This window comes from Galeopterus variegatus, unplaced genomic scaffold, assembly GCF_000696425.1.
Source record: "Galeopterus variegatus unplaced genomic scaffold, G_variegatus-3.0.2 Scaffold289, whole genome shotgun sequence".
Classification (NCBI taxonomy): Eukaryota; Metazoa; Chordata; class Mammalia; order Dermoptera; family Cynocephalidae; genus Galeopterus; species Galeopterus variegatus.
In genome coordinates this window covers 130,425-155,879 of record NW_007726400.1, presented here as the reverse complement: position 1 = coordinate 155,879, position 25,455 = coordinate 130,425, and the positions used below count along the sequence as shown (strand labels likewise).

Genomic DNA, 25,455 nt, shown 5'->3' with positions numbered 1-25,455 from the left:
CAAAATCCTAATATGATTTTTCCTGCCAGTATGAGCAACAGTCTTGTTTCTCAAACCCCACAGTTATAGAATCCTACATGATATTTTAAGGAAAGATGAGCCAGCGAAGGGTTAGAAGCAGAGTTTTAGTGGCCTTGTTAAAAAGAAGTTCTATTGATAACAGAGCTTTACATATTTTGTCTCATCATAACATTTTAATAAAAGTTTTTGCTATAATATCATAATAATCTGACTTTTTGAGTAAGTAAATAGCAAAAATCAATAAATATAATAAGACTGTTTGAATGCTATACACTTTACACGTTACAAATTCTTGAAATAGGCCTTATTGCCACTTTCAAGTTGATTGACTTAAAGATCCTGGAGGTGGAATAATTTACCAAGGTCACAGAACTAGGGTTGGGTCTTGTGTGCAACACTCCCTCTCAAAAGTTAAATAAGCGAGAAATTGTACATTGCAAGTTGGCACACTGGTCACTTTTCTAAATTCTGAAATGGGACTTGGGACATGAGTCCTGGCAGAGGCTGTGTAATTAAGCTCCTTGAGGCTGACAAGAAAAACCCAGCAAGTCATACCTCAGGCAGATAGTGGGGATTTGGCATTTTGGTCGTCATATAGAACCTAAAGTTTTTGTCGTAGTCAATGTCTGAGTCTCCAAGGCGAATGAGTAGTCGTCCACCTCTGATGAAGATTTGTTTCAAAAGAATGGGTTCTAGAGAAGGATCCAAGGTTTCTTTGAGCTTAAAAACAGAAAGAAAATAAAAACAATACAAAAAACAAGCAATTAAAATGGATGGCGACAACTTCTCAAAATTTCTTAGTCTTAAAATTTGCTTTGAATGAGCAGTTTTTCAGTGATATTATAGATATTAATTAATGTCCTCACACTGCCTCTCATAGTGCATATTTTCCAGTGATTATTTTATCAATAGTCTAAGGAAATAAGAGCATATGAAGGCAACAGAAGGACGTCTATCTAGACTAATCTTATGCGCTATTCATCCCCAGGAGAAATAAGCTAAGAAAAGAGAGGCTGGGTGTATGAAGTCACTGCAGGGTGGCCTTCCAACGGGCCCCTGACAAATGAAGGCCTCTTCATTTTCACAATTGTTCTAAGTCAGGGGTTGGCAAACAACAGCCTGCAGGCCAAATCTGGCCCCCCACTGCCTGTTTTTCATATAACTCTTGAGCTAAGAATGGTTTTGCCTTTTTAAAGCATTGTAAAAACGAATAAACAAAAAATCCCCCAAACAAGACAAAACAAAAAAGAATATGCACAGAAACAGTATGAGGCCTGCAGAAACTAAAATATTTACTATCTGGCTCTTTACAGAAAAAGCTTGTTGATCCCTATTCTACATGACAGTTGTTTTTTTCCCTCAAAGCAAATGTGATTGTTGAACTTGGGCATGCAGACATTGCCAACAAATCCCAGTGGGAACATGCTTTACGTCAGGATGTATGTAATAGGGTCTCATGTCCAAGGGACTTTCAAAATTTAACTGTAATCCATAGTAACAAATTTATTTCATGTTGTGATGTGGGGCCCACACATATAAATTCTTAAAATAAAAGCTTATGAGATAAAATTTACCTTTATCCTTGATACAATGTTGTGTTTTTAAATTCTATCCTTTATTATTAAAAAATGCTGATTGAGATAGACTAAATTGATTTCACACCCACAAATGGAGAGAGATGAAATTTGAAAATACCACCTTAGCAAATGCAGAAAGCAGCTAGGTGTATCATGCTAATGACCCTAAGTCCCAGGGAGCAGGGAAGGCCCAGTCAGAGTGTCTTGTTCCTGTCCTGTTCCTTGTCAGGGCCCATCCCCACTCCCAAGAGCACTTTGCTACAGTTAAAAGGCTCTTCTATCCAGGGGCAGAACATCACGGCAAGTCTTTCATCCACTGCCATGAAAGAGAAAAGTCCCGCAGGACCTCTTGAGTCCTGAAGTACCGCTGGGTTCAAGTATCCAATCTGGGGCTAATATAACGATGCCAAAAATTTCTGGAGACTTCACCCTCTCCTGTGACTTCAGGGTTTGAGGGAGAGACCAGGATCCATTCCAGAACCTTCCGTGTGTTAGCTAATGCTAAGACATTAATTATTGTTCCTGGTCACCATGCAAGTGCTACAGCTCAGCTGACCCAGGCCAAGGGTCTTTTCTGAGCTTCTGGTCTTTCTGCTGAAGCAGAGACACTTCTAGGCATGGTCATACTGAGACTCAGCTCATAGCCTGTGCTTTTGCTCTCTCATTCTTCTCTTATAAAAATAGAATGGTAAATTAAGGAAATAAACCACGATCATTAATCTATCTCTTTCGTGCCCACAGTTTTTGCACATGCTGTTCCCTTGGCCTGGGAAGCCCTTCACACGGCTGAGCTCATCACACAGGTCGCAGCTTACATATTACCCCTCCAGCCATGCATCTAAGTTAGGTTCCTATCCCTCCCCTTACTGGCTTTCTCAGCACCTGCTTGTTCCTTCAATGCCATTATCACAAGTTCTCTTCTTCTCCCCTCTCTCATTTCCCACTTCCTCTCTCATTCTCTGTTTACTGTGTCTGTCCCCAACTAGATTGTAAGCTGTTGAGGACAGGCACCACATCTATATTGTTGGCCATTGGTTCTCAAATAATGTTTGTTGATTAAGTGAACAATTTCAAACACATCCATTTTCGGTGTGGTATCTGAGGTAATGGAGCAGCTAGACACAACAAACAACCCCTTTCCCTCTTTTTTAAACAAAAGTTTATTCTTCTCAGTCATTACTGAACCTAATTCTGACCTTATGCCCAGGCAGAGAATATTTTTTATACCCACTGGAATGTTTTACTGACTTCACATCATTAGCATGTGCAGACCGTCCCTGACAGCAGTACTGCTTTGAATTTTCAGGGCGGCTAACCATCAAGGGCCACAATAAGGCCTGAGCATCAGCAGTGTCAGAAAACAGAGCCCATCCCTCTTAACACCCAAACAATTCTAAACATGAAAGAATTGGCTTAATCAGCAGATTTCACCCCATATAAGAATTTATTGTTTTTTTTTATTTTTTTGTCTTTTTCATGACCGGTAAGGGGATCGCAACCCTTGGTGTGGTGTCGCCCACACCACGCTCAGCCAGTGAGCACACCGGCCATTCCTATATAGGATCTGAACCCGTGGTGGGAGCGCCGCTGTGCTCCCAGCGCCACACTCTCCCAAGTGCGCCACGGGCTCGGCCCTAAGAATATATTGTTTAAGGAGCAACGCAACTGGTTTGACCAATTTGAAAATGGAGTTGACAGGTGTTATTAGCATGATGCAGATACGAACTGTATAGGACTCTAGATATGATCTGAAAGTTGGGAACCAACGTGAAAAAAGAAAGTGAAAAGCAAACCTCTTCCAGTAAGACAGGTAGACCAAGCCGGATGGAGTTTTCAAGTGTTCGTAGGAAATTACTATCTGTAAGCTTAATGACCTTTAAACTGCTTCTGCTTTCCTTGTTCCTTATCCAACGGTTTGCCTGTATAAGAAAAGACAAAGCAGGGCATTTGCTTTAGAGTATAATAAATAGCTAGAAAGTGAAAGCTTTACAATAAAGTTTAGAAATTTTGTTCAATCTAGAATCAGATTTGAAATGTAAAAAAATACAAAATAAAATAAAAATCTCCGTTCCCCCTCAGGAAAGACACCTTTTAAGCCCGATGTTTGGGACTCTTTCCTTTCTTCAAATTTGGAACAAATGAAGAAAAGAGGCATCTAGGAAAAAAAAGCCCATACTTGTGGTATACAAGTTTGTCTCACTTGCTTTCACAATGGCTCCCTTTTCCAAACCCTGTTTATTAGTGCAGTCTGATCTGTGGACTTACGGCATCAGCTAATGGGATTCTGTAAATTCCAGGCAGGATTGCCCTAAATTCCATTGCACCCTGACTTCATTCTGACTCCTCAGACTTTAGGTGTTAACAGCACCATGCTTCTCCCAAGTGATCTAACTGGCCAGCTTATCTCAGACCTTTTAGGACCAAGGACTATATAAGAATGAATTTCTGTGAATTTCTGCCCCCATAGAAAACAGAAAACTAATGGTCAACCCCCTAAACAAAACCAATCAAAATAAAGGAAGGAGAGCACTTAAACTCTTCCTTTCTTACTTTCCACATCCACAAAATCAGGGACTTGGACTAGAAGATTTCTAAATTCTCTTCTAGGTCTCAATCTTCATAATTTTTTTTTTTTTTTTTTGTCTTTTTTCGTGTCCGGCAACGGATCACAACCCTCAGTGTCGCACCCGTACCAGACCGGGATGGCAACGGGATCGCAACCCTCGGTGTTGCACCCGCACCTCGCTCAGCCAGTGAGCGGCTGGTCTGTATGTGGGATCCGAACCCTCGGCGGGAGCGCCACTGCGCTCCCACTGCACCGGGCCGGCCCTAAATCTTCATAATCTTACAAGTTTGTTAAAAGTCCACTTTTACAAATTTTAATAGCTCAATATTAAGCAGAACTAATAGGCCATTCTTTATTTCAAGCATTTGTTACACACCTGATCTTGAGGATCAATCATCAAAGGCCACCGTCTACCTTGAGTCACCAAAATGCCATTTTCTGTTGATGTCAAGTCACGGGGCAGCCCATCAGTGTTCCATTGCCGTACTTCATAGGGATCTCCAAGAATATTAATTAGACTGAAGGAAGGATCGATTGGGATCTCCAGAGACTGACAGTACTGGATCCAACACTCTACAAGCTGTAGAAGGAGGAAAGCTTACTTGTATAGAGTCAGAAACGGTCAGTAAACTAGGGGACACCCAAAGTGTGGTGGGTTGGAGTAAACGAGTGGCACGAAGAGCTAAGCCCCAGCACTCTCCACAGGCATCCTAGCATCAGCACAGGACACAAAAAGTGGACTAGGAATTGGGAGACCTGGGTGCTAGAGCCATACCATTAACTAGCTATGACTTTGGGCATGTCATTCACCCTAGTAATTGGTAGATGGGAGAAAGAGATGTTAGTGTCTTACCTCCTTCAATGAGTGGTATAGTCACAAACAACAGAGAACTATTTGCTCCCCAAAGGCACTATTGGTCCCAGTGAGAAACATGGCACCAGATGACCCCTGAGCTCCTGTAGAGTCTATATGAGTCCTATATCAGGTTTTATAATTCAAGGATGAGGGTGGAACATTTTTAGAAAGACATTTTGTAAAAATGTCCATAAAATCCTTCCAAATTAGTTTCCTGCAAAATGCATGTAGATGAAACTTTTGTTCTCTGATAAATGAGAGGTTTTATTTCTTTTTAAAAATATTTATTTTTAATTGATGGATAACACTGATTGCTTTTTTCACATTTGAAATGTTATTTTGAGGTATATATACGCTGTAGAGTGGTTAAATCTATCTAATGAACAAATGCATTATCTCACATGGTTATTATTGTGGTGGCAGCACATCACACCCACTCTCTTTACGTTTTTCAAGACTACAACATATCATCATTAGGTACAGTTGCTTTCCTGTATAATAGTTTTCTTGAAATTCATTCCCTCTAACTGTAATTATGTATTCTTTGACCAAGATCTCCTCACCCGCCTCCCCTCTAACCACCCAGAGGTTTTATTTCTTATAAAGATAAAAGCCTGAGGAACCACAGACTCATCACGTACTGCTCCTTTCCATTGTCCAGCCCTCAATCTGTCCAGTCTCACCAATTCAGAACATTTCCTCCTGGCTGACTTTACATGCCACCTCTGGTCATGAGGGCAGGGGACTCACGGTCCCTCTTCCTTCCCTCAGGTTCTGGTGCTGTGTTAGTAGTAAGTGACGTATAGCTTTCTAAGGCAGAAGGAAAGGGAAGAATGTGTGAAGGGAAGCCTAGGGGTAGATTATCACTGGCCGATGGGTGAGGTGGAGGGCTGTGGAATGTACAAATAAATTTCCACCACGGAGAACCTCTATGTGGAGCACCCCCATGTGAGCCAGAACGATGAACCCCCCTTGCAGTTTCAGCTGCCTCTGACCACTCCTTAGGAAAGCAGGTTCACTCACCGATTGCCTGTACTGGGCCGTGAAAGCCCCATAATAGGCCACACAAGCCGCTGCTATGAACACGTTCCCGATGATGCTGGCTATCTCTTCCTCAAATTTCTCTATGCTTTCTTCCCATCGCACCTGCTCGTCTTCTAGCGCGGCAGTCAGCTTCCCAGCACGCACTAGGCGTGCTTTCGTCAGGGCCATAGTCTTCGCTAGAAAATTTTAAGAAGATCAGGTATGTTATTAAGTATTTTCCTAAAATATTAAAAATTTATTCATCTGCTTCTGTTATAGCAGAATATGCATTATTTGGCTAATGATGGCAATATGTCTCTGAGAAACCTTGCAGCAATTCAGCATTATTTCTCATTTTAGGACCAAGTCTAAGTTTCCCTCTTGCATGCCAAGAGCTCTTTTTTGATATGCTCTCCGTGCCTGGGTAGTATTTATTTTCTGGATCAAGACCATATGCTGTTTTGTGTTATAATGTAACATGCTCCAACAAACCTTTTTCAGATATGGAACGTTGAATATACAGAGTATATGTGGTTTTTCTCATTTAATACCAGAAGATTAATGGAAATATGTCCTACAGGTTCCATAAAAGCTGAGATATGACTGCTTGAAAATTCTACTTTTGAAAATCAGGCATTTCCTGACCACTGTAAATTTTATGAGTTACTTACCCAGACTTTCTTTTTCATTCACACCTTTGTCATATTCATCTTGTAAGGCTCGTATTTGATCTTCTACTTGTTTTAATAATGCTTGCTTTTCTCTCAGGGTAGCCATAGTAATATCAAGTTCGGCCTAATAAAATCAAGTTCATACTTAAGAATAGGCCCCCAAAGAAGGTTGAATTTACCCATTTATAATAAAGATTTTAAAAAATGACTTACACTCCTTTTCGATGTCCAAAAAGATTTTGAGATAATATACCAAGTTAAAATAAATCTCAGATAGAGTAAAATATAAGAGCAGAAGCAAACAAAATAAAACAAAACCAAAAATAAAGCCCAACAAGATCAATCATAAGAGGAATAGAGAAACAGGCGAACCAAGTGTTTGGGTTGAATTAGTTACTACAACTGATTATTTATTAATTTTAAATGAAACAAATTAAATATTCATGCAATAGTGAAAACGAGTCTTTCCTAACAGTTCTGTATACCAAAGGTCTTCAAACTATGGCCTGCATGACAAATCTAGCCTGCTGCTTGCTTTTGTACAGTCTGCTAGCTAAGAACTATTTTTATATTTTTAAGTGGTTGGAAAAAAATTAAAAGGAAAATAATTTTTTGCAACAGGTGATACATGTATAAAATTTGAATTCCAGTGTCCTTAAATAAAATTTTACTGAAACATAGCCATGCTTATTTGTTTATATATTGTCAGCGGTTGCTTTTGTACTGCAATGCAAAGTTGAGTACTTGCAACAGAGACCATATAGCCCACAATACTTAAAATATTTACTATCTGGATTTCTATAGAAAAAGTTTGCTGGTCCTTCCTCTTAGCCACAGTTCCTTAAGACCTGCTCCGCTAAATAACCTTCCATTGTTTTTCTTGGGAAGACTAAGGACCTCACATCTGAGTGTGGGTTAAACTGGTTCTAAAACCTCAGATGACACCATCAAGTGGAAAATAGAAAAACTGACCCTCAGATGCTAGAACTAAAAGGCTCCTTGAAAATATCATAGACTATTTCTCTTTTTTCAGATAAACATACTAAGGCCTCATTTTCCTTTTATGCTGGAAGAGAGCTGATTTTGGAGATAATTTCTGAAAAAAAAATTCTTTGCCAGATATTGTTTAAAACAAAAGCTAATGTTCAAGAGCTATCTGTGTTGTGTAGGACCACAGTGGCATTATGCAGAGAGCATGAATGATTGATGATCATGGCCTTTAATTCTATGAAATATCACAATACAGACGACATACCTGTGCAGCGCGGAGTTTTTGTCTCTTTGGTTCGACTTCCTTGAGTACTCGAGAGTACAAATCTATTGCTCTTACCCACATGCACATGGATTTACATGCTTTGGACACTTTCTCTACTTTTTCAGGTACGAAATCGGGATTATTAATATACTTTTGAAGCTTTGCCAATATCTGAGGCTTTATGTTTTCCTTATCATATTCCAAGACCCTTCTTAGAAAGTTAGAGTCACCAAGAAGTTGCTTTGCTGTTGGCCAATCAGGCCTGAAAGACACACATGATAAGTTAATAGCATTGTAATAAGTTAATATAAGAACAAAAGAAATGTATTCCTTTGAGAACATCACAATATTATCCCAGTGGGTGGGAGCTTTAATCTCGGTGCTATCATCCCACTAATTGGTAGTTATGTACACCACAATTAATTCATGGGGAGAAAGGAAATTGGATGACTAAGTTTACATGCAACTCAGCTTTGGTAGAGAAAGAATTATAAAGTCATAGAGTTTTAGAAATGCAAGCCATTGTAGAAAGAATAGTTTCCTTTAAAAAAGGCACTAGGCACTCACGTTTTACCTCCTTTGCCCTGGTTTTGACCTTGAAAATCTCTTGCCAGGGCACTACAGTGGCCTTTTAACTGGGCTTTGTGTTTCTTGGTCAAACTTGCTCTTCTGAACTTTTGCCAGATTGGTCTTTCTACCATAAAAATCTGATTAGGTCAAAAATGTTCAACAGTTCTCAGGCCCCTCTGCCCAGTGCTCCCCAGGCCCTACCAAGTACCAACCTGAGGGTCAGTGAGGAAGCTTGGGGTGAGGGAGTGCTCTGGGCCCTTTGCTTGGTTTTACACAAAAAGGTTTATTATAATTCAATTTTTATTGAGAAAAGGGCTAAAGAAAGTTTGAAAACTACATATCTCCAAGATGAAATCTGAACTGCTTAGTGCAGCATACGAGACCTTTCGTGACATAATCACTGCTCTTCTGTCCAGCCCCATCCCATTCCGTGAGCATCAAAGTTCCTGAGCTCTTCCTTCCATCCCACTCTCCGACTGAGCATTCTCTTCTGAAAAACCTGCTCACACCTCCCCGGGTAGACTTAGGCATCTATTCTTGGCACTTTCAAAACTATGCAACTCTTACATTGTCTTGAAATCATTATTTTTCATGTTTGTTTCCCCACTAGACTATATGCATATTGTAGGGAAAAACTATATCTTTTATCATCTAGCACAAAATAGACGTTGGAAAAAAATGCTTGTAAATCAATTTGTTGAATGACCAATTGAATTGAAAATGGAGAAAAATAATAAAGGAATCCCACCAGGTATTCTGGTAACTCGTGATTCTGAATTACTCACTTGGCATTCAAGAGGATGGAGATGGCTTCCATTACAGTCATGACCAAGTCTGGGGGCTTTGTAAAAACTCTGATTTCAGATATATCTGCTTTATCCAAGGAATCCAGTGCTTTATTGGCAGCTTCAAGCGCTGGTAGCGCTTCGTCAAGATCTCTTTGAGCATCATCAGCTATTGCTTGGGTTTCTTCAGCTTTCACTTTTGCTGTAGCTTCATCTTCTTGCACAACGTGACGGACCTAACCATTGAAACGTGATTGCTTAAGTGGCCTCATTATTTGAATTTCAATGTTTAAATACAAAGTCAATAATAATGAGTCATATTTTGCCTTTGGATTAGACCAGTGATGAGAGGGAATTAGCTGAATTGCATTTTATGCTATCCTTTGTCTATCTCATGCCATGCTGATAGCGATATGGAGATACAATTGTTGTAACAAATAGCTCCTTCTTAGGAGAGGCATAGCTGCTTTATATTTGTAGGAGCTACTTTTCTCACAATTCTCTGTCCCACTCACTGAGCTGTACCAATTTTCGGGGACAGAACAAGGCTGATTTAGGAAAGGGAGATTGTTTACAACTTAAAACTATTGCTAAATTTACCACTTAATTATTTTATGACATATATAATGAAATAATCCAATCACATATCATTGTATATAAGTGATCAATTACTTACCAAAGCCTTTTTATCCATTCTGTCAGGTAATGCAGCTTACCTGATCAGCATTTTCTTGATCTAATGCCAATTTTTCCATCAAGGCTTCAACATCTTGTGATTTTGTTAAAAGCACAGGTTCTAAAGCTGAGAGATCTAATTTCATTTTATCTACCAGTAGGTTTGTTTCTAGTAGCTTGGTGAGACCATTCTTCACCCGATCTCGTGCCTAAATGACAACAAAAATTTCTATTTCAATGAGTATTATACACTATAAGTTTACTGGCATCTATTAGTCATGTATTAGAATTCTGCATCTACAGAATTGGTAAATCAGTTTGTAATACTTTAAGTTGTGAACGTATTACCAGTTGGGAAGTCTCCAGGTAATAGAACGCTAGGAAATGGCCATGACATTCACCATGGTGTGTTTGGATCCATGACTCCTGGCCACAGCAGTGGGACATCACTGGACTGTGGCTCACTAAGGGTGGGATCACATAATATTATTTTTATTCTCTGTGGCAGCATGTTGAATAAGCGAGGGACAAGTTCAGATGGAAACCCTTGGAGGCCACAGCTCTGGGAGCTTGTCTACTCAAGGTGGGTCAGTAGGGCTGATAGCCACCAGGGAGACAGGGCCCTGGGTGCCTAGCTGTGGTTGCTGGATCTGAACCCTACTTCCCAGTGGTAGACAGCTCTTGACTAGGATCGAAGGGGTGGTATATGGTACAGGGGACACCTGGGAAGAAATGTTTTTTGAAGGTGAGTCAGCAATCTTGGTTTAAATTGCCAGGTTTCAAAAATATTTGCTAAGTTATTTTACAAGTCATGCATTTTACCAGTTAAAAGTCCTCTGAAAGAAATTTTAACATATCTAAATGGTAAATGCTTCCATTTTTAGTGTGCTTAAAATGTTGAAAATTTTAGGTCATTTTAGCCTGATGATGATGATGATGGCAGCTACATTTTCTCAGCACCTCATTTGTATCATCAGATCACAGTCCAAGCCCTTCATGGATAGTGTCTTATTTAATTAAATTCCACAACAATCCTAGAGGTAGATGTAGATATTTTGTAATTGTATTTTCTACTCAGGCCTTGAGAAGTTATGTAATGTGGTCAAAGTTGCACAGCAAGAGGCAGAGCATAGGTGGCACACAGTTTGGCTCATCCTTGCTCTTAATGGGAACTGTTGATACATGTTAGACCACTAAAATCCCATCTCTATTGCCTAACACAAAGTTTTCCTCCATATTAAATACTGCAGAGATAACTAGTTCTCTGCTTAACTTTGATGATGTTGCAATGTCCATATTATTCTCCTGAGTCAAGGATACTTACAGAAATGATGGAAGAAAACTATAAATATCAAGGAAGGGGAAAACCCTTGAACCAACTGCATGAAGCACTTTTTGGTCATAGTGCAGGCTGTCAAGGGCATATGTCAGAAAGAAGAGAGATTCTGTATCCCTCTAGTAAGATGGTGCATAGATCTTTTCTTCCACTCATTCTCGATTTTTGAGTTCAAGGAAAAAAAAAAAAAAAAAAAAAAAAAGATTTTCCTTGACAATACTGAACTTACGGAAATTATCTGCTTCCTTTTTTCACTCAGCATGGACAGGTAAAGATTGATGAGCTCCAAGTAGGAGGTGGGCGTGGTGTAGTAGCGCCTGCGGAGCTCGTTGTAGTAGCGTTCTGCCATGTCGGACACGCTCAGGTGAACGTTCACGCACATGAGGGAAAGCTTTTCTTTCAGTTCTTCATTTCCAGGGTCGACATTTGAGAAAAATGTCTTTGACACAGAAAGAAGTGCTTCTCTGGGCCACTGTAAATAAAGGAATAATCTGGAAATCTGTTTGTCATTTTAATAACATATAGTTTAATAATGAAGAAAAATATATTTCTCTGGAGCTCTTCCTTTCCTAGTCCCCCCTTTCACCGAGTTAACTCCTATTCAGGTCTATGGTGCTTAACGAACTGAATGGCTTTATCCATTAGAGGGGGGCCTGGGTCTCCATTTGTAGACCACTGTGTCTCCCCAGCACAGTGTCAGGTGCATAGAAGTTGTTCAATAAATATTTGTTGATGGAATGAGTGAACGATTGGGTGTCTTTAGAATTCCCATGAATAGAATCACATACATTACAAGACCTCATGTCCTCACTCTGTTTATTATGCAGTTGGGATTTCAGGTCCATCATATAACTACTATCCTGTGTGCATCTTAAACCCTTTGATTCTCTCTTGTTTCTGTGAGCTCATCTGAACTTAGTCAAATGCAACTCTCTGCTACTCCATGCCTGCAACTTTGCAGCTGAGCATGCTGGAGAAAAACACACAACCATGTGACTGGCCTCACTTTAAGTTCATGACAAGTCACTCCTTAGTGCAGCCCAGAAATACTTCTACATTTTCTAATTCATTAGTTCTGTAATCTCCCAAGTGAGTATTTTACACCCTATCCTACTTCCTCAGACCACTAACATTTCTTCTTTCCTCTTCACTCTCAGCTGATGACCCTGCTTCTCACATGGCTAAAACAAATAGAAGCAATGCAAACAGAACTTCAAAAAGCTCTCACACCCTCCCACCTCCCTGCTTCAGAGCTCCTATACTTGGCCTCACCTCCTGTCACTCGGGTGAGCTGTGTGTGCTCCCTGCCCAGGTCAGCTCCTTCACTGATGACCAGATCCATCCTTTCTTGCTTATTCAAGGACAATGGTCCTACACGCTTAACTCTGTGTGCTGCATCTTCAATACATTTCTCTTTTTGGGATCAGTTTTCATCAGCACACACACACACATGCTGCTTATATTCCCCATTTAAAAATACTTTTCTCTTGACCTCTTATACCCTTCTAGCTATTACCCCATTTTTCTGCTTTCCTTTGGAGCAAAACTCCTTGAAAGAGTTGTCTCTACTCACTGTCTTTGATTCTCTCCCCTTTTCTCTTTTGAACCCTCTCCCCCAACATCCATTGAAATAGCTCTTGTCACTCGAATACTGATAACTTGTACTTAGTGAAATTCAGTTGTATCCTCCTCCTTTATTAATCATTTTGTTTTTGTTCTGTGATTGTCATTGTTATTCCCTGTATGAATGTAAATTCCCAGCAGGCTTTAAAGCTAGTGTGAGTACCTGTAAGTTATTCTCAGACAATGTGCTACCTCTTTAAAATCAAGCAAGTCCAACTTCTCAAAGACATATAGGATGTCACCAACCTGGACAAACCAGTCAATGGTGCAGCAGTTCACAAGGGACGGAAACATCCGGCATCGAGATCGAAATGCCTCCCCGACTGGGCTCATGCAGAGGACAATGTGCAGCTTCTGACGGACTCTGCTGATAAAGAATTGAAACACCTGACAAAAAGAAAGATATTTATTTAAAATAAGGATGAAGCAACAATGAAAATAGGTGTTGGCTAATACATTTAAGGCTACCAATATCAAATAAAAAAATTAGTATGGTAGATGTACAAACTGTTTTGTTCAGCATCCATTCCAACCCTTTCTTTCACACGGTCTAGAAAGATTAGAAACATTTTGCAGACTCTATTGCAACTATGGTTCTGGATATGATTTAGGTCCTCCTCATCAGTGTATTTGAGGAGACCCCTTGAATAAAGTGGAGAGAGAGATTCATACGAGGTTTCGCTTTGGGATGGAGGATAATTGGGATAGAGGCACAGGGTGCAGGACATCAATTTTTGCAGGTGCAGAGCCTGGCAGAAGTGGCATGGCTGCTGGGGCTATTATCTCTGGATGTGGCTCCTTATTTCAGCTGCTTCCTGACATGCTGGAGGACATATGGCTCTGCAGCTGAAGCAGAGGCATGCTGATTGGTTGCATGGCTTCCTGGTTCAGCAGGAGTGGTTGTGGCAGAGGCAGCAGCTTCCTTGAGCACTGGTGTCTACGGTGTGCATTTTATATTCATGCCAAGGAGTTGTCTGGAATCTCTTCTTTCACCCTTCCAATGATTCTGTATCCCTCTAGTAAATCCCTTTCTGCTTACATTGGCTGAAATAGAGTTGATGTCTATACCTATAATCCCCAACCTAGCAGGGGAGGAAAATCTTGCCAAGGGGCACAGAAAAGACATGAGAAAGAACAGCCAAAAAGTTAAAGAAGGTGCAGGAAGAAGGGAAAAGATGGGTAGACAAATAACAGTGTGTGAGCCTAGCATGATGCTGGAGAAACAGGTGGATAACAGCTGTGCTGTTCCTGAGAGAGTGAGAGAAAACGCATTTCTGTTTTAGCTGTGTCACAAATTTGCTTAGGGGATAGAAAGTACAAAACTCATGCCTTAGCCCCCCTTAGGCAAGATCCTGTGGGTGTGTGAAGTAAACTTGTGCTTAAAGAAGAGTAAGGGAAGCTTGCTACTTTGGATAAGACTGTAACTCCAGTGGGGCAGTAGGGTTTCTGTTGTCTGAGTCCATGGACATTTCTGGAAGTCTGGTGAACCAATGCTTTGAACGAAGAAAATAAAATACATAGAATTGCAAAGGAAACAAATTTTATTGAAAAAAATTCTATCTATAGACCCCTTAAGGGCATCTGTGAACTGTTAAATGAGAGGTTATGACAACTTTTTTTTTTTTAAAGCCATATAACTATTCTGGCATGTCCTACCTCGTCTCTATTCCCCTCGGAAATTCCTACTTCTTTTGCTCTTGGTCTGGTGGCTGCTAAAACCTGTTCCAGTTCATCCTTTTCAAATAAATTAGGCACTTCACCCGAGTTCAGGATGTTATTTATATCTTCTAGGAACTCCTCCACTACAATCTGTAGAAGAAAGCAGACAGGCCATTATAACTCACTCAATCATTTTACATTAATTGCATATAAATTATAATGCAAAGATTTATTCTAAAATTCACAGGAGTTAATTTTATCTTTAAGAGAATATAATCTTAAAAATTAGATGAAATTCTAAAATTCTAAAATAGCAAATACATTGATTTTTTCATTTTTCCTTCCTGTTTGGTTTCTTAAAAGGTATACCTGTTCCCCAATTTTCATCGCAGCACTTTTTTTTTTTTTTCCTTTTTGTCTTTTTTCGTGGCCGGCAATGGATCGCAACCCTCAGTGTCGCGCCCGTACCGGGCCGGGACCGGCAAGGGGATCGCAAACCTCGGCGTTGCCCCCGCACCTCGCTCAGCCAGTGAGCAGCCGGTCTGTATGTGGGATCTGAACCCTCGGCGGGAGCGCCACCGTGCTTCCCAAGCGGCGCACTATAGCAGTGCGCCACCGGGCCGGCCCCGCAGCACTTTTTACAATAGCCAAGAGTTGGAACCAGCCCAAATGTCCATCATCAGATGAGTGGATACGGAAACTGTGGTATATCTACACAATGGAATACTACTCAGCTACAAAAAGAATGAAATACTGCCATTTGCAACAACATGGATGGACCTAGAGAGAATTATATTAAGTGAAACAAGTCAGGCACAGAAAGAGAAATACCACATGTTCTCACTTATTTGTGGGAGCTAAAAATAAATAAATAAATACACACAAAACCTGGGTGTGGGGGAGGGCAAGAAGACACAACAATTACAATTCCTTGAAGTTGATACGACAAGTGAACAGAAAGGAGGTTGTTGGGAGGGAGGGGGGGAGAGGGAGGAGGGAGGGAGGTGTCAGTAATTGGCCACAATAATCAGCCACATTGTATATTGACAAAATAAAACAAAATTAAAAAAAATAAAATAAAAAATAAAAAAAGAATGAAAGTTAAAAAAAAAGGCATTCATATTTTACCTAGTTCAAGTGATATGTGCAAGTATTTTATATTCTTCACCTTTCAGTTTCCATTTTATCATAAATATTAATCTACTGTTCTCTAGAGTACTCATATTTACAATCATAGATATGGGAGTATAACAGACCATTGAGCTGATGTGCCTTACATTTACATGAACATGGTTTAAAGTGTTGTTTACATTATAAGAGCATCTTTAGGTTTTTAGCTTTTCTCCACAGTTGTATTATGGTCTTGGAATAAATTCCTAGGAGTGAGATTAGTAATTAAAGTGCATTAATCTTTTCTGGATTTTGAAGATTCTTCTATTTCTCTTTCAATTCAAGGATGACTTCATTAACCTTTAATATTTATTTTTGTTTATTTGGGGAGTACAAATGTTTCTTTTGGGAAAATTTAATTTGTATGTCTTTGATTATTAGCAAGGGAAAATACTATTCCACATTTATCATTTTCCATTAAAAAAATCTGTTCAAACTTTGCATGCTGGGGGTTTCATTTTAAATTTGAATGAATAATTTACATACTATAAAATAAACCTATTGCCTCTCATAATTGATACAAATATTTTAAAATATTCTATCGTTTACTCTTTAACTTCAGTTAATTTTTAGTTATATAGAAGTTTGAGTCCTATATATTTAACTATGACAACGTATCTGTTATTTTTTTCTTCATTTATAACTTCCTGTTTTTTCTTAAATGAACTTGACATAATTGTGTCTGTTAATTTTCCCAAGAATAAACAGTAGTTCTCTTTGTCCTAATTTATTTCTTTCTGCTTTTTATCTTACTGTTTCCTTTTCTTATTTGTCTTGATGCTTCCTTGTGGCCTTTTTCCTCCTAAAGTTTTAAGTAAACTGATTTGTGTAGTTTCTAATTTTTGATTCAAATCTATAAATTTAACTTTGAGAAATGTTTGGTTGCATTCCATAGATTTTTAAAAATATTTAGTTCTTTTCCCCTATTATCTAAACAGAGATTTTGATTTTCTTGATCTTTATATAAGCATTCTAAAGCACTCAGCCACATCATTAATTTCTCCTTTGATTAAAGCACAGGCAAAGAAGGTTATTGTACAGTTTATGCTTTTAAAAATTCAATAAAAATTTCTTTAAACCTAATATATGATCAGTTTTTGTAAACTTTCGGTAGTATTAGAAAAGATTTGCTTCCTCTGTAAAATATAAATGAGGTATTTCAAAAAGTTGTGGAAAAATAGAATTAAAAGATAATACAAATCATTCTATAAACTTTTTGAAGTACCCTGTGTTGGCTATTAACTCTGGCTTAGAAATCATGATATTTATATTATTTAAACATACTTATTTCTCCTTTGTATTTGCTAGGAATAGCAAATTAAACTCTGTTTTTTAACATCTTATCTCTCTCAATTTCTTCTCATATTTATAATAGTTTTGCAAATATATGTGTATGTACATATACTCCTATATACACACCCAAGCATTCCAGTTATTTTGGTTTTCACTCTTCTTCACTACAGGACATTTGAGATCAGCTGAGGCTTTCAACAGAGTGTAATAGCTTTTTGTTTGCTTAAAGTGGAGCAGGACAGTATGACTTGATTTTTGGAGCTATAATACTTTGAGTCTTTTTATACGACTTGCTTGACTTTTAAAAGCAATGCTAAATCAACAGAGTAACAATTATTCTTTCAGAAGGAGAGAAAAAATCTAGGGTAATTAGAGGGGGTGTGGGGAGGGAGTGGGGACGGTGAGAGATTGGACAAGGGGCATAAAGAATAATTATGATTTGTAACAATATATATGCTAGTAATATTGATTTGATCAACATATCTCAATGTTGAACCCCCAAAATATGTATAATCAATTTTTTTTTTTAAAAGATGACCGATAAGGGGATCTTAACCCTTGACTTGGTGTTGTCAGCACCACGCTCAGCCAGTGAGCGAACCGGCCATCCCTATATGGGATCCGAACCTGGGGCCTTGGTGTTATCAGCACCACACTCTCCCGAGTGAGCCACGGGCCGGCCCCTGTATAATCAATTTTGATTCAATAAAAATAAAAAAAAAATAAAAGCAATGTTAAAGATGCTATAAGAAATATCTTAATTTTAGAATAACTAGAAACTATAGATAAGCAAAACTCAAAACCCCATGACCTAGATGTTTTCTAATTGCACATATGGCATATCTACTTTGATGTACCTTGAACCCAAGAGCTTACATGGTAGATGTTTTGTACACATGCTAATGATGTAACAACACATTCTGAACATTTTCCACATTAATTAATGGATATGTTTCTACAATATGATTTTTCATTTTTTACATAATTCTCTATTATGTGATCATGCCAGAATTTACTTATCTGACTCTCTCTCTCTGGAGATTAAAGCTCTTTCAAATTATTATTTAAAAATATTACAGTAGATACTGTTGTACATGAAACCTTGAATGCAGCTCTGATTATATGTAAGTGAAATTTAAAGGCTTTATCTACTAACTTTATTGCCAACTACCGTCCAGAAACGTTTTGCTGACTTACAGTCTTCCAGTGAGAAAAGTCTTCCAGGTCTATTTCCCCCATAACTTTGCTAATGCTGCATATTATGATTTTCAAACTTTATCAATTTTCAAGGCCAAACCATTGGCATTTTTATTTATTTAAATGTCTTTTAGTAATGGGGGAGCTGAACATTTCTTCAGGTGTTTAAAGCCCTTGTTTGTTTTTGGGAACTCCTTATTCACATTCTAATTACAGTTTTATATTTCTTCTATTAGTGTGTTTGCTTTTCATTTTTCATTTGTATAAATATTTATATGCTAAGATATAAACTCATTGCATGTCATAGATGTTAAAAATATTTTTCGCGTTTTGTGTTTGCACTTAATCCTACTTAACAATATTTAAAAATTAAAAAGAAGCTTAAAATATTTGTATGTCAAATCTATCACTTTTTAATTTCTTGGCTAATTTCCAGAAAGGTTTATTTTTCCTAAACTTAAATTACCCAAAAGTAATGAATGTAGAAAATCCTCACCTGGAGTATTAATTCAAGATCAGCTAAATTGGCTGTTGTAGATATAGATATAATCTTACTTCAGTTTTTTTTTTTTAATCTTACTTCAATTTTAAAGTTAATTTGGCCCTAAAACATAGCCCTTATTTTTTCCTTTTCTTGGGGAAAGCATATTTCTTTAACTGATTTTATTTAGGGAATTATTTTCTTATATATACTTCTAAAGACAGAGTTTATTACCTTTTGCTGCTATCTTTTTCTTTTCCTCAAAGAAAAGTTAAAAACTTTCTCACCTCTTTAACCTTTGATCATATTTAAGTACTTAGAATTTAAAGGGGGAAAATACTTAAAACAAATAAAAGAAATAAAATGTGTTATAAAAGTCTTTTACAAGGTGCAGGAAATCTGTTATCAAAGGGAACGATCTGCTGAAATTTGTCCTACAAAGTGTTCAAAGCACACACTGGACCATGATACCTGTATATTTCCTGTTCTTACTCGTGGGCCACTTAAACATGTACCTGGGTGTCCGTGAAAAGGAAAACCATATTGCTGTCTTCTACGCCAGCCATTTTGTACAACTTCCTCAGGTCTTCGTGAAAACTATCATAATTATATCCCCGGCTAAGTTCAATCTGCAAGCATCTGTAACCACATATATGAGCTGCAAGTCTCGTAAGAGACTGCTTTCCTGTGCCTCCTACTCCCACAAGGAGGGCATTGCCTCTTTCCTGACGAATCATCCGGGCAATCCTGCAGGGAGCAAAGCAGAGAAAGATTTAATTCAAGTTCACAGATGTGCTTCTGCTCAGAGGGCCTGCCCCACCATGGAAGGCTGCTGGCCAGCGGAGCTCAGCTTTGAGCAGGATGCTGCAAGAGGAGACTTTATGTCTGAGGCTCAAGGTAGGATGAACATTACTGCTGGGCTTTTCCATTTTCCTGTCTCTTCCTCATTTCCTACAGGCTGTTGGCTCTCTGCCTTAGTTGTGCAAATTTAGAATAAAGTAAAATCTCTCCTCCCTTTGTCAAAGTGTGAAGGATCTTGTCAGGGACCCTGGCTGATCTAGGACACAATGTATGTTAACCATTATATCGGCAAGCCCAGGTCTCCATTTACAAGGATGAGCGAGCAGAAAAATGACTGGACCTAGGAAAAGACACTGTAGTTCAGAAGAAATCAGAAAAACAATTTGAAATAGATTTGCTGCAAGATAATAACAAAATTTTAGGTTTTCCAAACCATGTTAACGAGAATTAAAGAAAGCACTACCATCATGATACTAGTGAGTACTTAGAAAGAAGGAGAAAAAAATCTGAGTTTAGGAAAAATTGAATAAAGATGGAAAATCTGACAACCGACCTGCAAACCTCAGAGGAAAATTGAATAGGTAAAGTAGAGGACAAACTCAAGGAATATACTCAAAATTCGGAGAAAAAAGACAGACAAATCTAGGAGAAACAAATGGGATCCCAGAGGCCACATAGCAGGAATTACAGAAGGAGTAACAAGAAGGGTAGAACCGATGCCACAGTGACTGAAGCAAAGGAAGAAACCACCAGAGCGAAGTCCACAGACCCAGAGCAGTCACTGAGGGTCAGGGATTTAAAAAAAAAAGAAGAAGAAGAGAAAAGGAGAAAGGCGAAACACTAAATATTTTCTAGGAGATATATCAATATAGTATTATATAAAATAGAAATCTACATTTTAGACATAACTGAAAAGTTTTGTGAGCATCTAAGGCAGAAATAATAGATTACACCCAAAGGAACAAATACTTTTAGGCTGGCCTCAGACATCTATTCTATGAGATGACACTCTATAACACAATGAATAGAGAGGGAAAAATATCATGCTGTGGCCCGGAGAGTAAATCATCTGCAAACACTTTCTAAAAAATTTCTGGAAGATATGCAGAAGTATGAACAAAATTAAAAAAACCCAAGAAGGGGGAAGAAACAGTATAAAAGTGAATGTTATATAGATTCAAGTCTATATATTGTTTAGATGATAAAAAATGGAATGATAATTGAAAGATCTTGATCATGGAATGATCTTGAAAAGAAGATACAAAGTGTAAAAATAATTTCTTTTTGAAATTATCATTATCAATGTCTAAAATCTCAGACTGGGTCAGCAAAACTAGAAATCATGGGTGAAATTTAAAAGCATGTTTAATTTTGTCTTTTTTTTTTTTACAAGAAGCGTATATTATCTGTCTATCATCTATCTAGTTTTATTCATGATGCTGATAATTGGAGAAAACGATGTTCAAATATTTTAAAATTATAATGGCTTTATAATTATGAAAGTATAACATCGTTTCTGTAATCCTTGAGAAGACACCCATGCAAGCCCTTTCCCTCATGTGAGCTCCATCATGAGGCTGGATGCTGTCCCGTTCTCATGAGAACAGTGCACAGCATCATGGCAGGTGCTTCATAAATTATCTGTATTCCAATAACCAACTTCTAGAGACCTGGACAGCTGTGAAATAGGGAGCACCGATTAGCTATTATACTCCATCATCTTTGGTGGCAGGAATAGGAGCTGTGTAGTGTGAGACCAGAGCAGGGAGTCTACAAGGACTTACTTAAGGAGTGCTCCTCCAAGGACAAAGTACAGACTCCTAGTCACTATTTAGGATCTTCTGAAACAAGAATCAAACTTTCAAATTGGTCCTCTCTAACCTCACTCCATCTCCTGCTCCTCAGACAGGTTTGCTCTTTCCATACCCTGAATGCCTGAGAACATTGCTTTGTCTAGAACAGGGGTCAGCAAGCTATGGCCTGTGGGCCAAATCCTGCTCTCTAACTGTGTGTGTGTGTGTGTGTGTGTGTGTGTGTGTGTGTGTTCAATGGTCTACGAGCTAAGAATGGTTTTCAGATTTTTAAATGGTTGAAAAATATTCAAAAGAGTAACATTTCATATGTGAAAATCATATGAAATTCAAATATTAGAATATATAAATAAAGTTTTATTGAAACACAGCCAAGCTCATTCATTCACTTATTGTCTGTGGCTGTTTATGCATTACAATGGCAGAATTGAGTGGCTGCAACAGGGACTGTATGGCCTGAAGAGCTTAAGATGTATTTTTAAAAATACACTTTTTAATTGACACATAATAATTGTACATATTTATGGGGTACAGTGTGATATTTTGATACATACATACAATGTGTAATGATCAAATCAGACTAATTAGCACATCCAAGACCTCAAACCTTTATCAATAAAATATTTTCTATCTGGCCCTTTACAAGAGAAGTTTGTTGACTCCTTCCCTAGAACCTTTTGTCGATTCCTTCCTTGGAAAAACCAAGACCCACAGGCACCATTTTTATTGCTGCGACTCTGTCACAATGCACATCTAGTGGAAGATGCATAAGATTATCTGTTTGCTTGTTTCTCTTGTACATGTGAGTACAAAACTGAGGGCTGAATAGATATAATAATTTTTTTTTATATTTTCATAATGCACAAGTATCCTACAGTGGATGAAATATTGAATATTGTGAAAATCTTGCACTTCATATGTCACTCTTTCCTTGTTCCATGTACATTATTATTTATATTAGTTTGATTATTTCTATCTGAGATTATTGGAAACAAATGACTTGTCCATTCTGCTTCTTCATGTTATTTTTTCTGGTAATTTACCAATAAATAGTTCAAAAACGCCCCTCAGTGAGAATCCTCTAATGTAGTGGGCATGTTACATTTTCTCTGATGCAGTAGGTGACAGTTCACTCTCCCACTTAGTGGCTTATGTTTTAATAGATAGATCTGTTCTACCACCCTTGGAGTGTGGTGAAGACTTGCAGGCATGTGATGGGTAGAAATTGCCTGGTGTGGCACAGAAAGAGAAATACCGCATGTTCTCACTTATTTGTGGGAGCTAAAGATAAATAAATAAATATACAAACAAATAAAGGGTAGGGAGGGAAGAAGACACATCAATCACAGCAATTCCTTGTACTTGTTAAGACAAGTGAACAGATACGATGTAGGTGGGGGGGAGGGGAGAGAGGGAGGGGGAAAGAAGAACGGGTAAAGGGACACAAAAATCAACTATAATATATACTGAGAAATTAAAATAAAAAGGAAAGAAACTGCCTGGTGCGTTTGCCCCTTAAAGCACTAGTTCTGAAGTAAATTTTTTTCACTGAGTTGGGAAGACTTTTACCCACTTACCCTATGCCAAGAAACGAAAAACAAAATTATTTCCAATAAATGGAAATGCAGGATGTGCTAAATTTCTGAATATTATAACTCCATAACTCACATTTATAACGAAGCCCTTTCCATCGCTAACCAGTGTTTGAAAGCTCTTACTTACAAGTAGAAATATGTTTCTCTGATTCCTAACTACTAATCTTCTTTAGAAAAAAAGAGAACGCGTCTACATGGTTATTTACATGGCAGTCCTTTGTGTATCTGAAAACCAAATCTCCACCATTCTACGCATGGTTTTTAATTTCCCCCTGTAATATTTTAAACAAACCTTGAGTGGCCTGGTGATTCTGTCTCACAAAAGTAAGACAGATTATAAATACAATTCAGCTGGCTTTACCTATCATCTGGTCTATTCTCCAGGAAGTTTCTCAGACCAGAGTGCTGACATTATTTTTTTCCTTGCAGGCTTAGGGACTGCCTGAGCTATGGGAATAAAAGTTGTCAGGGGATAGAGTGTGGGTATGCTGGCAGTGAGACGGATGGGGAGCAAATGGTTGTATGTTATAACACTCGAGCTGTGACAAACAAATTCTTGAATTAAAGTTAATTAAAGAGCAGAAAGATAGGACAAGTGAAAGACTTTATTTGCTTATGGTTTATGTGAAAAAAAATCCTGGGGGTTTAATTGTCAATCTTAACAAGGACCAACACTAAAATGTAGTTGGCTTGGGGAAAAAAAACAAAGCTGTTAAAATCCTGCTGCAGCAGTAGACCATGGGAAATCCTGTTCTCTCTTGTATTTCATGCTGTTTATTCTACAGAATATGATATAAAATCTTGGTACCACACTTTAAGTGGAACATTGAAAAATTACAAAGTGCTCAGTATGTCGAGGGCTGGAAATAATCTCTAACAGGCAATATGAAAGACTGGGATAATTTGCTTAGAGAAGATAAAGCTAAGAAAAGCATGGGGATGATTTTTAAATATTGGGAGGGCTGCCATGAAAAAGAGTGAGCCGATTTTGGGTGGGAGGACCTGCAGTGGAGATAGAGCCAAATCACTGGACGTGATCCCCAGCCTACCAGTCCACTACATAAAGGACTTCAGACCTAACCTCTCAGCGGCCTACTGCATTGTCCCAAAAATGGCTGCAACAATGTTTCTGGTCCTGCTCACTCTTTGACTCCATCGACAGTCTCTGTTCTCTTCTAATGAACCTGGGTGGGGCTATATGACTGCTTTGACTGAAGAGTATGATAGAAGTGATGCTAGGTGACTTTCAAGGCTAAGTCAAAAAGGCCATTTAGCTTCTGCCGGGCTCTCTGTCTTGGAGCACGTGCCTTTGGAGCCCTGTGCCACCCTGTAAGAAGCCTGGACACCCTGATGCTGCTGTGCTGGAGAGATGTGTGGAGAGACCACATGGAGGCAGAGATGATCCGGGGGCTCTAGCTGCTGTCTGATTGCAACTGCAATTAGAGATTATGGTAAAATGAAGCTGCTAAGTGTTGGAGTGGCTTATTACATAGCAATAGGCCACTGGAACATTCTCTGAGCCTTATTTGTAAAGAGATTATGATACTGAGCCATAGAGAGAGGTGTTGTGATGGTTAAGTGAGATGCTGAATATCGTGGTTTTATATGTACACTGAGTGCCATTATTATTACTGCTCCACAGGAAGGAATTGACACCTGAAGTCATAGGAAGGTCACTTTAACACTTAGAATTGTCCAACAGGATAAGAGCCACTTCAATAAGTGTTGCATCACCCTCCCACAACCAGGCAAACCCTGCCAGTGCCTTGGGGCCTGCCCAGGGACCTGAGGCATGGGGAAGGGTACTGGACCCTCCTCCCAAAACCAGGCACACCGAGCCAGCTCCTTGGGTCTTGCTTGGTGACCTGAAGCATGGAGAAGGGGACTGGACACCCCTCCCACAACCCACCACACTGTGCCAGTGCCTCAGGGCCTTCCCGGGGACCTGAGGCATGGAGAAGGGGACTGGACTGCCCTCCCTCAACCAGGCACACTGCAGTAGCACCTCAGGGCCCACCCAGGGACCTGGGGTATGGAGAAGGGGACCAGACCCCCCTCCCACAACCAGGCACACCAAACCAGCTCCTTGGGTCTCACCTCGTGACCTGAAGCATGGAGAAGGGGACCGGACAGCCCTCCCACAACCAGGCACATGGCGCCAGCACCTTGGGACCTGCCCAGGGACCAGAGGCATGGAGAAGGGGACCAGACACACCCCAGAACCAGGCATACCACCAGTGCCAAGGAGCATACCAAAAACAGCACCTCCATGTGGGTGGCCCACCACAGCCACCACAATAACCATGGCTGCTGTGAAACAGCTAGACACCACAACCACCATGCAGATGGTCTGCCAACCACTGGAGTGCATTCACACACACGGAGAGTCACCAGCAGAGACAAAGAAAAGAAGAGGATGTCTCTTTCCACAAAGCCCATTTCAGAGTGACAGAAGAAGCATCTGCTCTATGATAATATTGGGGGACCTGA

At 39.1% G+C, this 25,455-nt stretch overlaps 1 protein-coding gene across 1 annotated transcript in view; it reads right to left on the bottom strand.

Moving 5' to 3' along the window:
- Positions 1 to 25,455, bottom strand: part of DNAH6 (dynein, axonemal, heavy chain 6) — a gene marked incomplete at its 5' end in the record, with an annotated part of 237,332 nt that overhangs the window by 91,816 nt on the left and 120,061 nt on the right. Inside the window, 12 exons of the mRNA XM_008567062.1 lie at positions 577 to 741; positions 3,392 to 3,517; positions 4,541 to 4,744; positions 6,044 to 6,240; positions 6,715 to 6,838; positions 7,970 to 8,231; positions 9,325 to 9,560; positions 10,041 to 10,208; positions 11,565 to 11,807; positions 13,205 to 13,345; positions 14,615 to 14,767; positions 19,274 to 19,505. Coding sequence (XP_008565284.1) covers positions 577 to 741; positions 3,392 to 3,517; positions 4,541 to 4,744; positions 6,044 to 6,240; positions 6,715 to 6,838; positions 7,970 to 8,231; positions 9,325 to 9,560; positions 10,041 to 10,208; positions 11,565 to 11,807; positions 13,205 to 13,345; positions 14,615 to 14,767; positions 19,274 to 19,505 — 2,251 coding nt within the window. The remainder of the gene's footprint in view (positions 1 to 576; positions 742 to 3,391; positions 3,518 to 4,540; positions 4,745 to 6,043; positions 6,241 to 6,714; positions 6,839 to 7,969; positions 8,232 to 9,324; positions 9,561 to 10,040; positions 10,209 to 11,564; positions 11,808 to 13,204; positions 13,346 to 14,614; positions 14,768 to 19,273; positions 19,506 to 25,455) is intronic.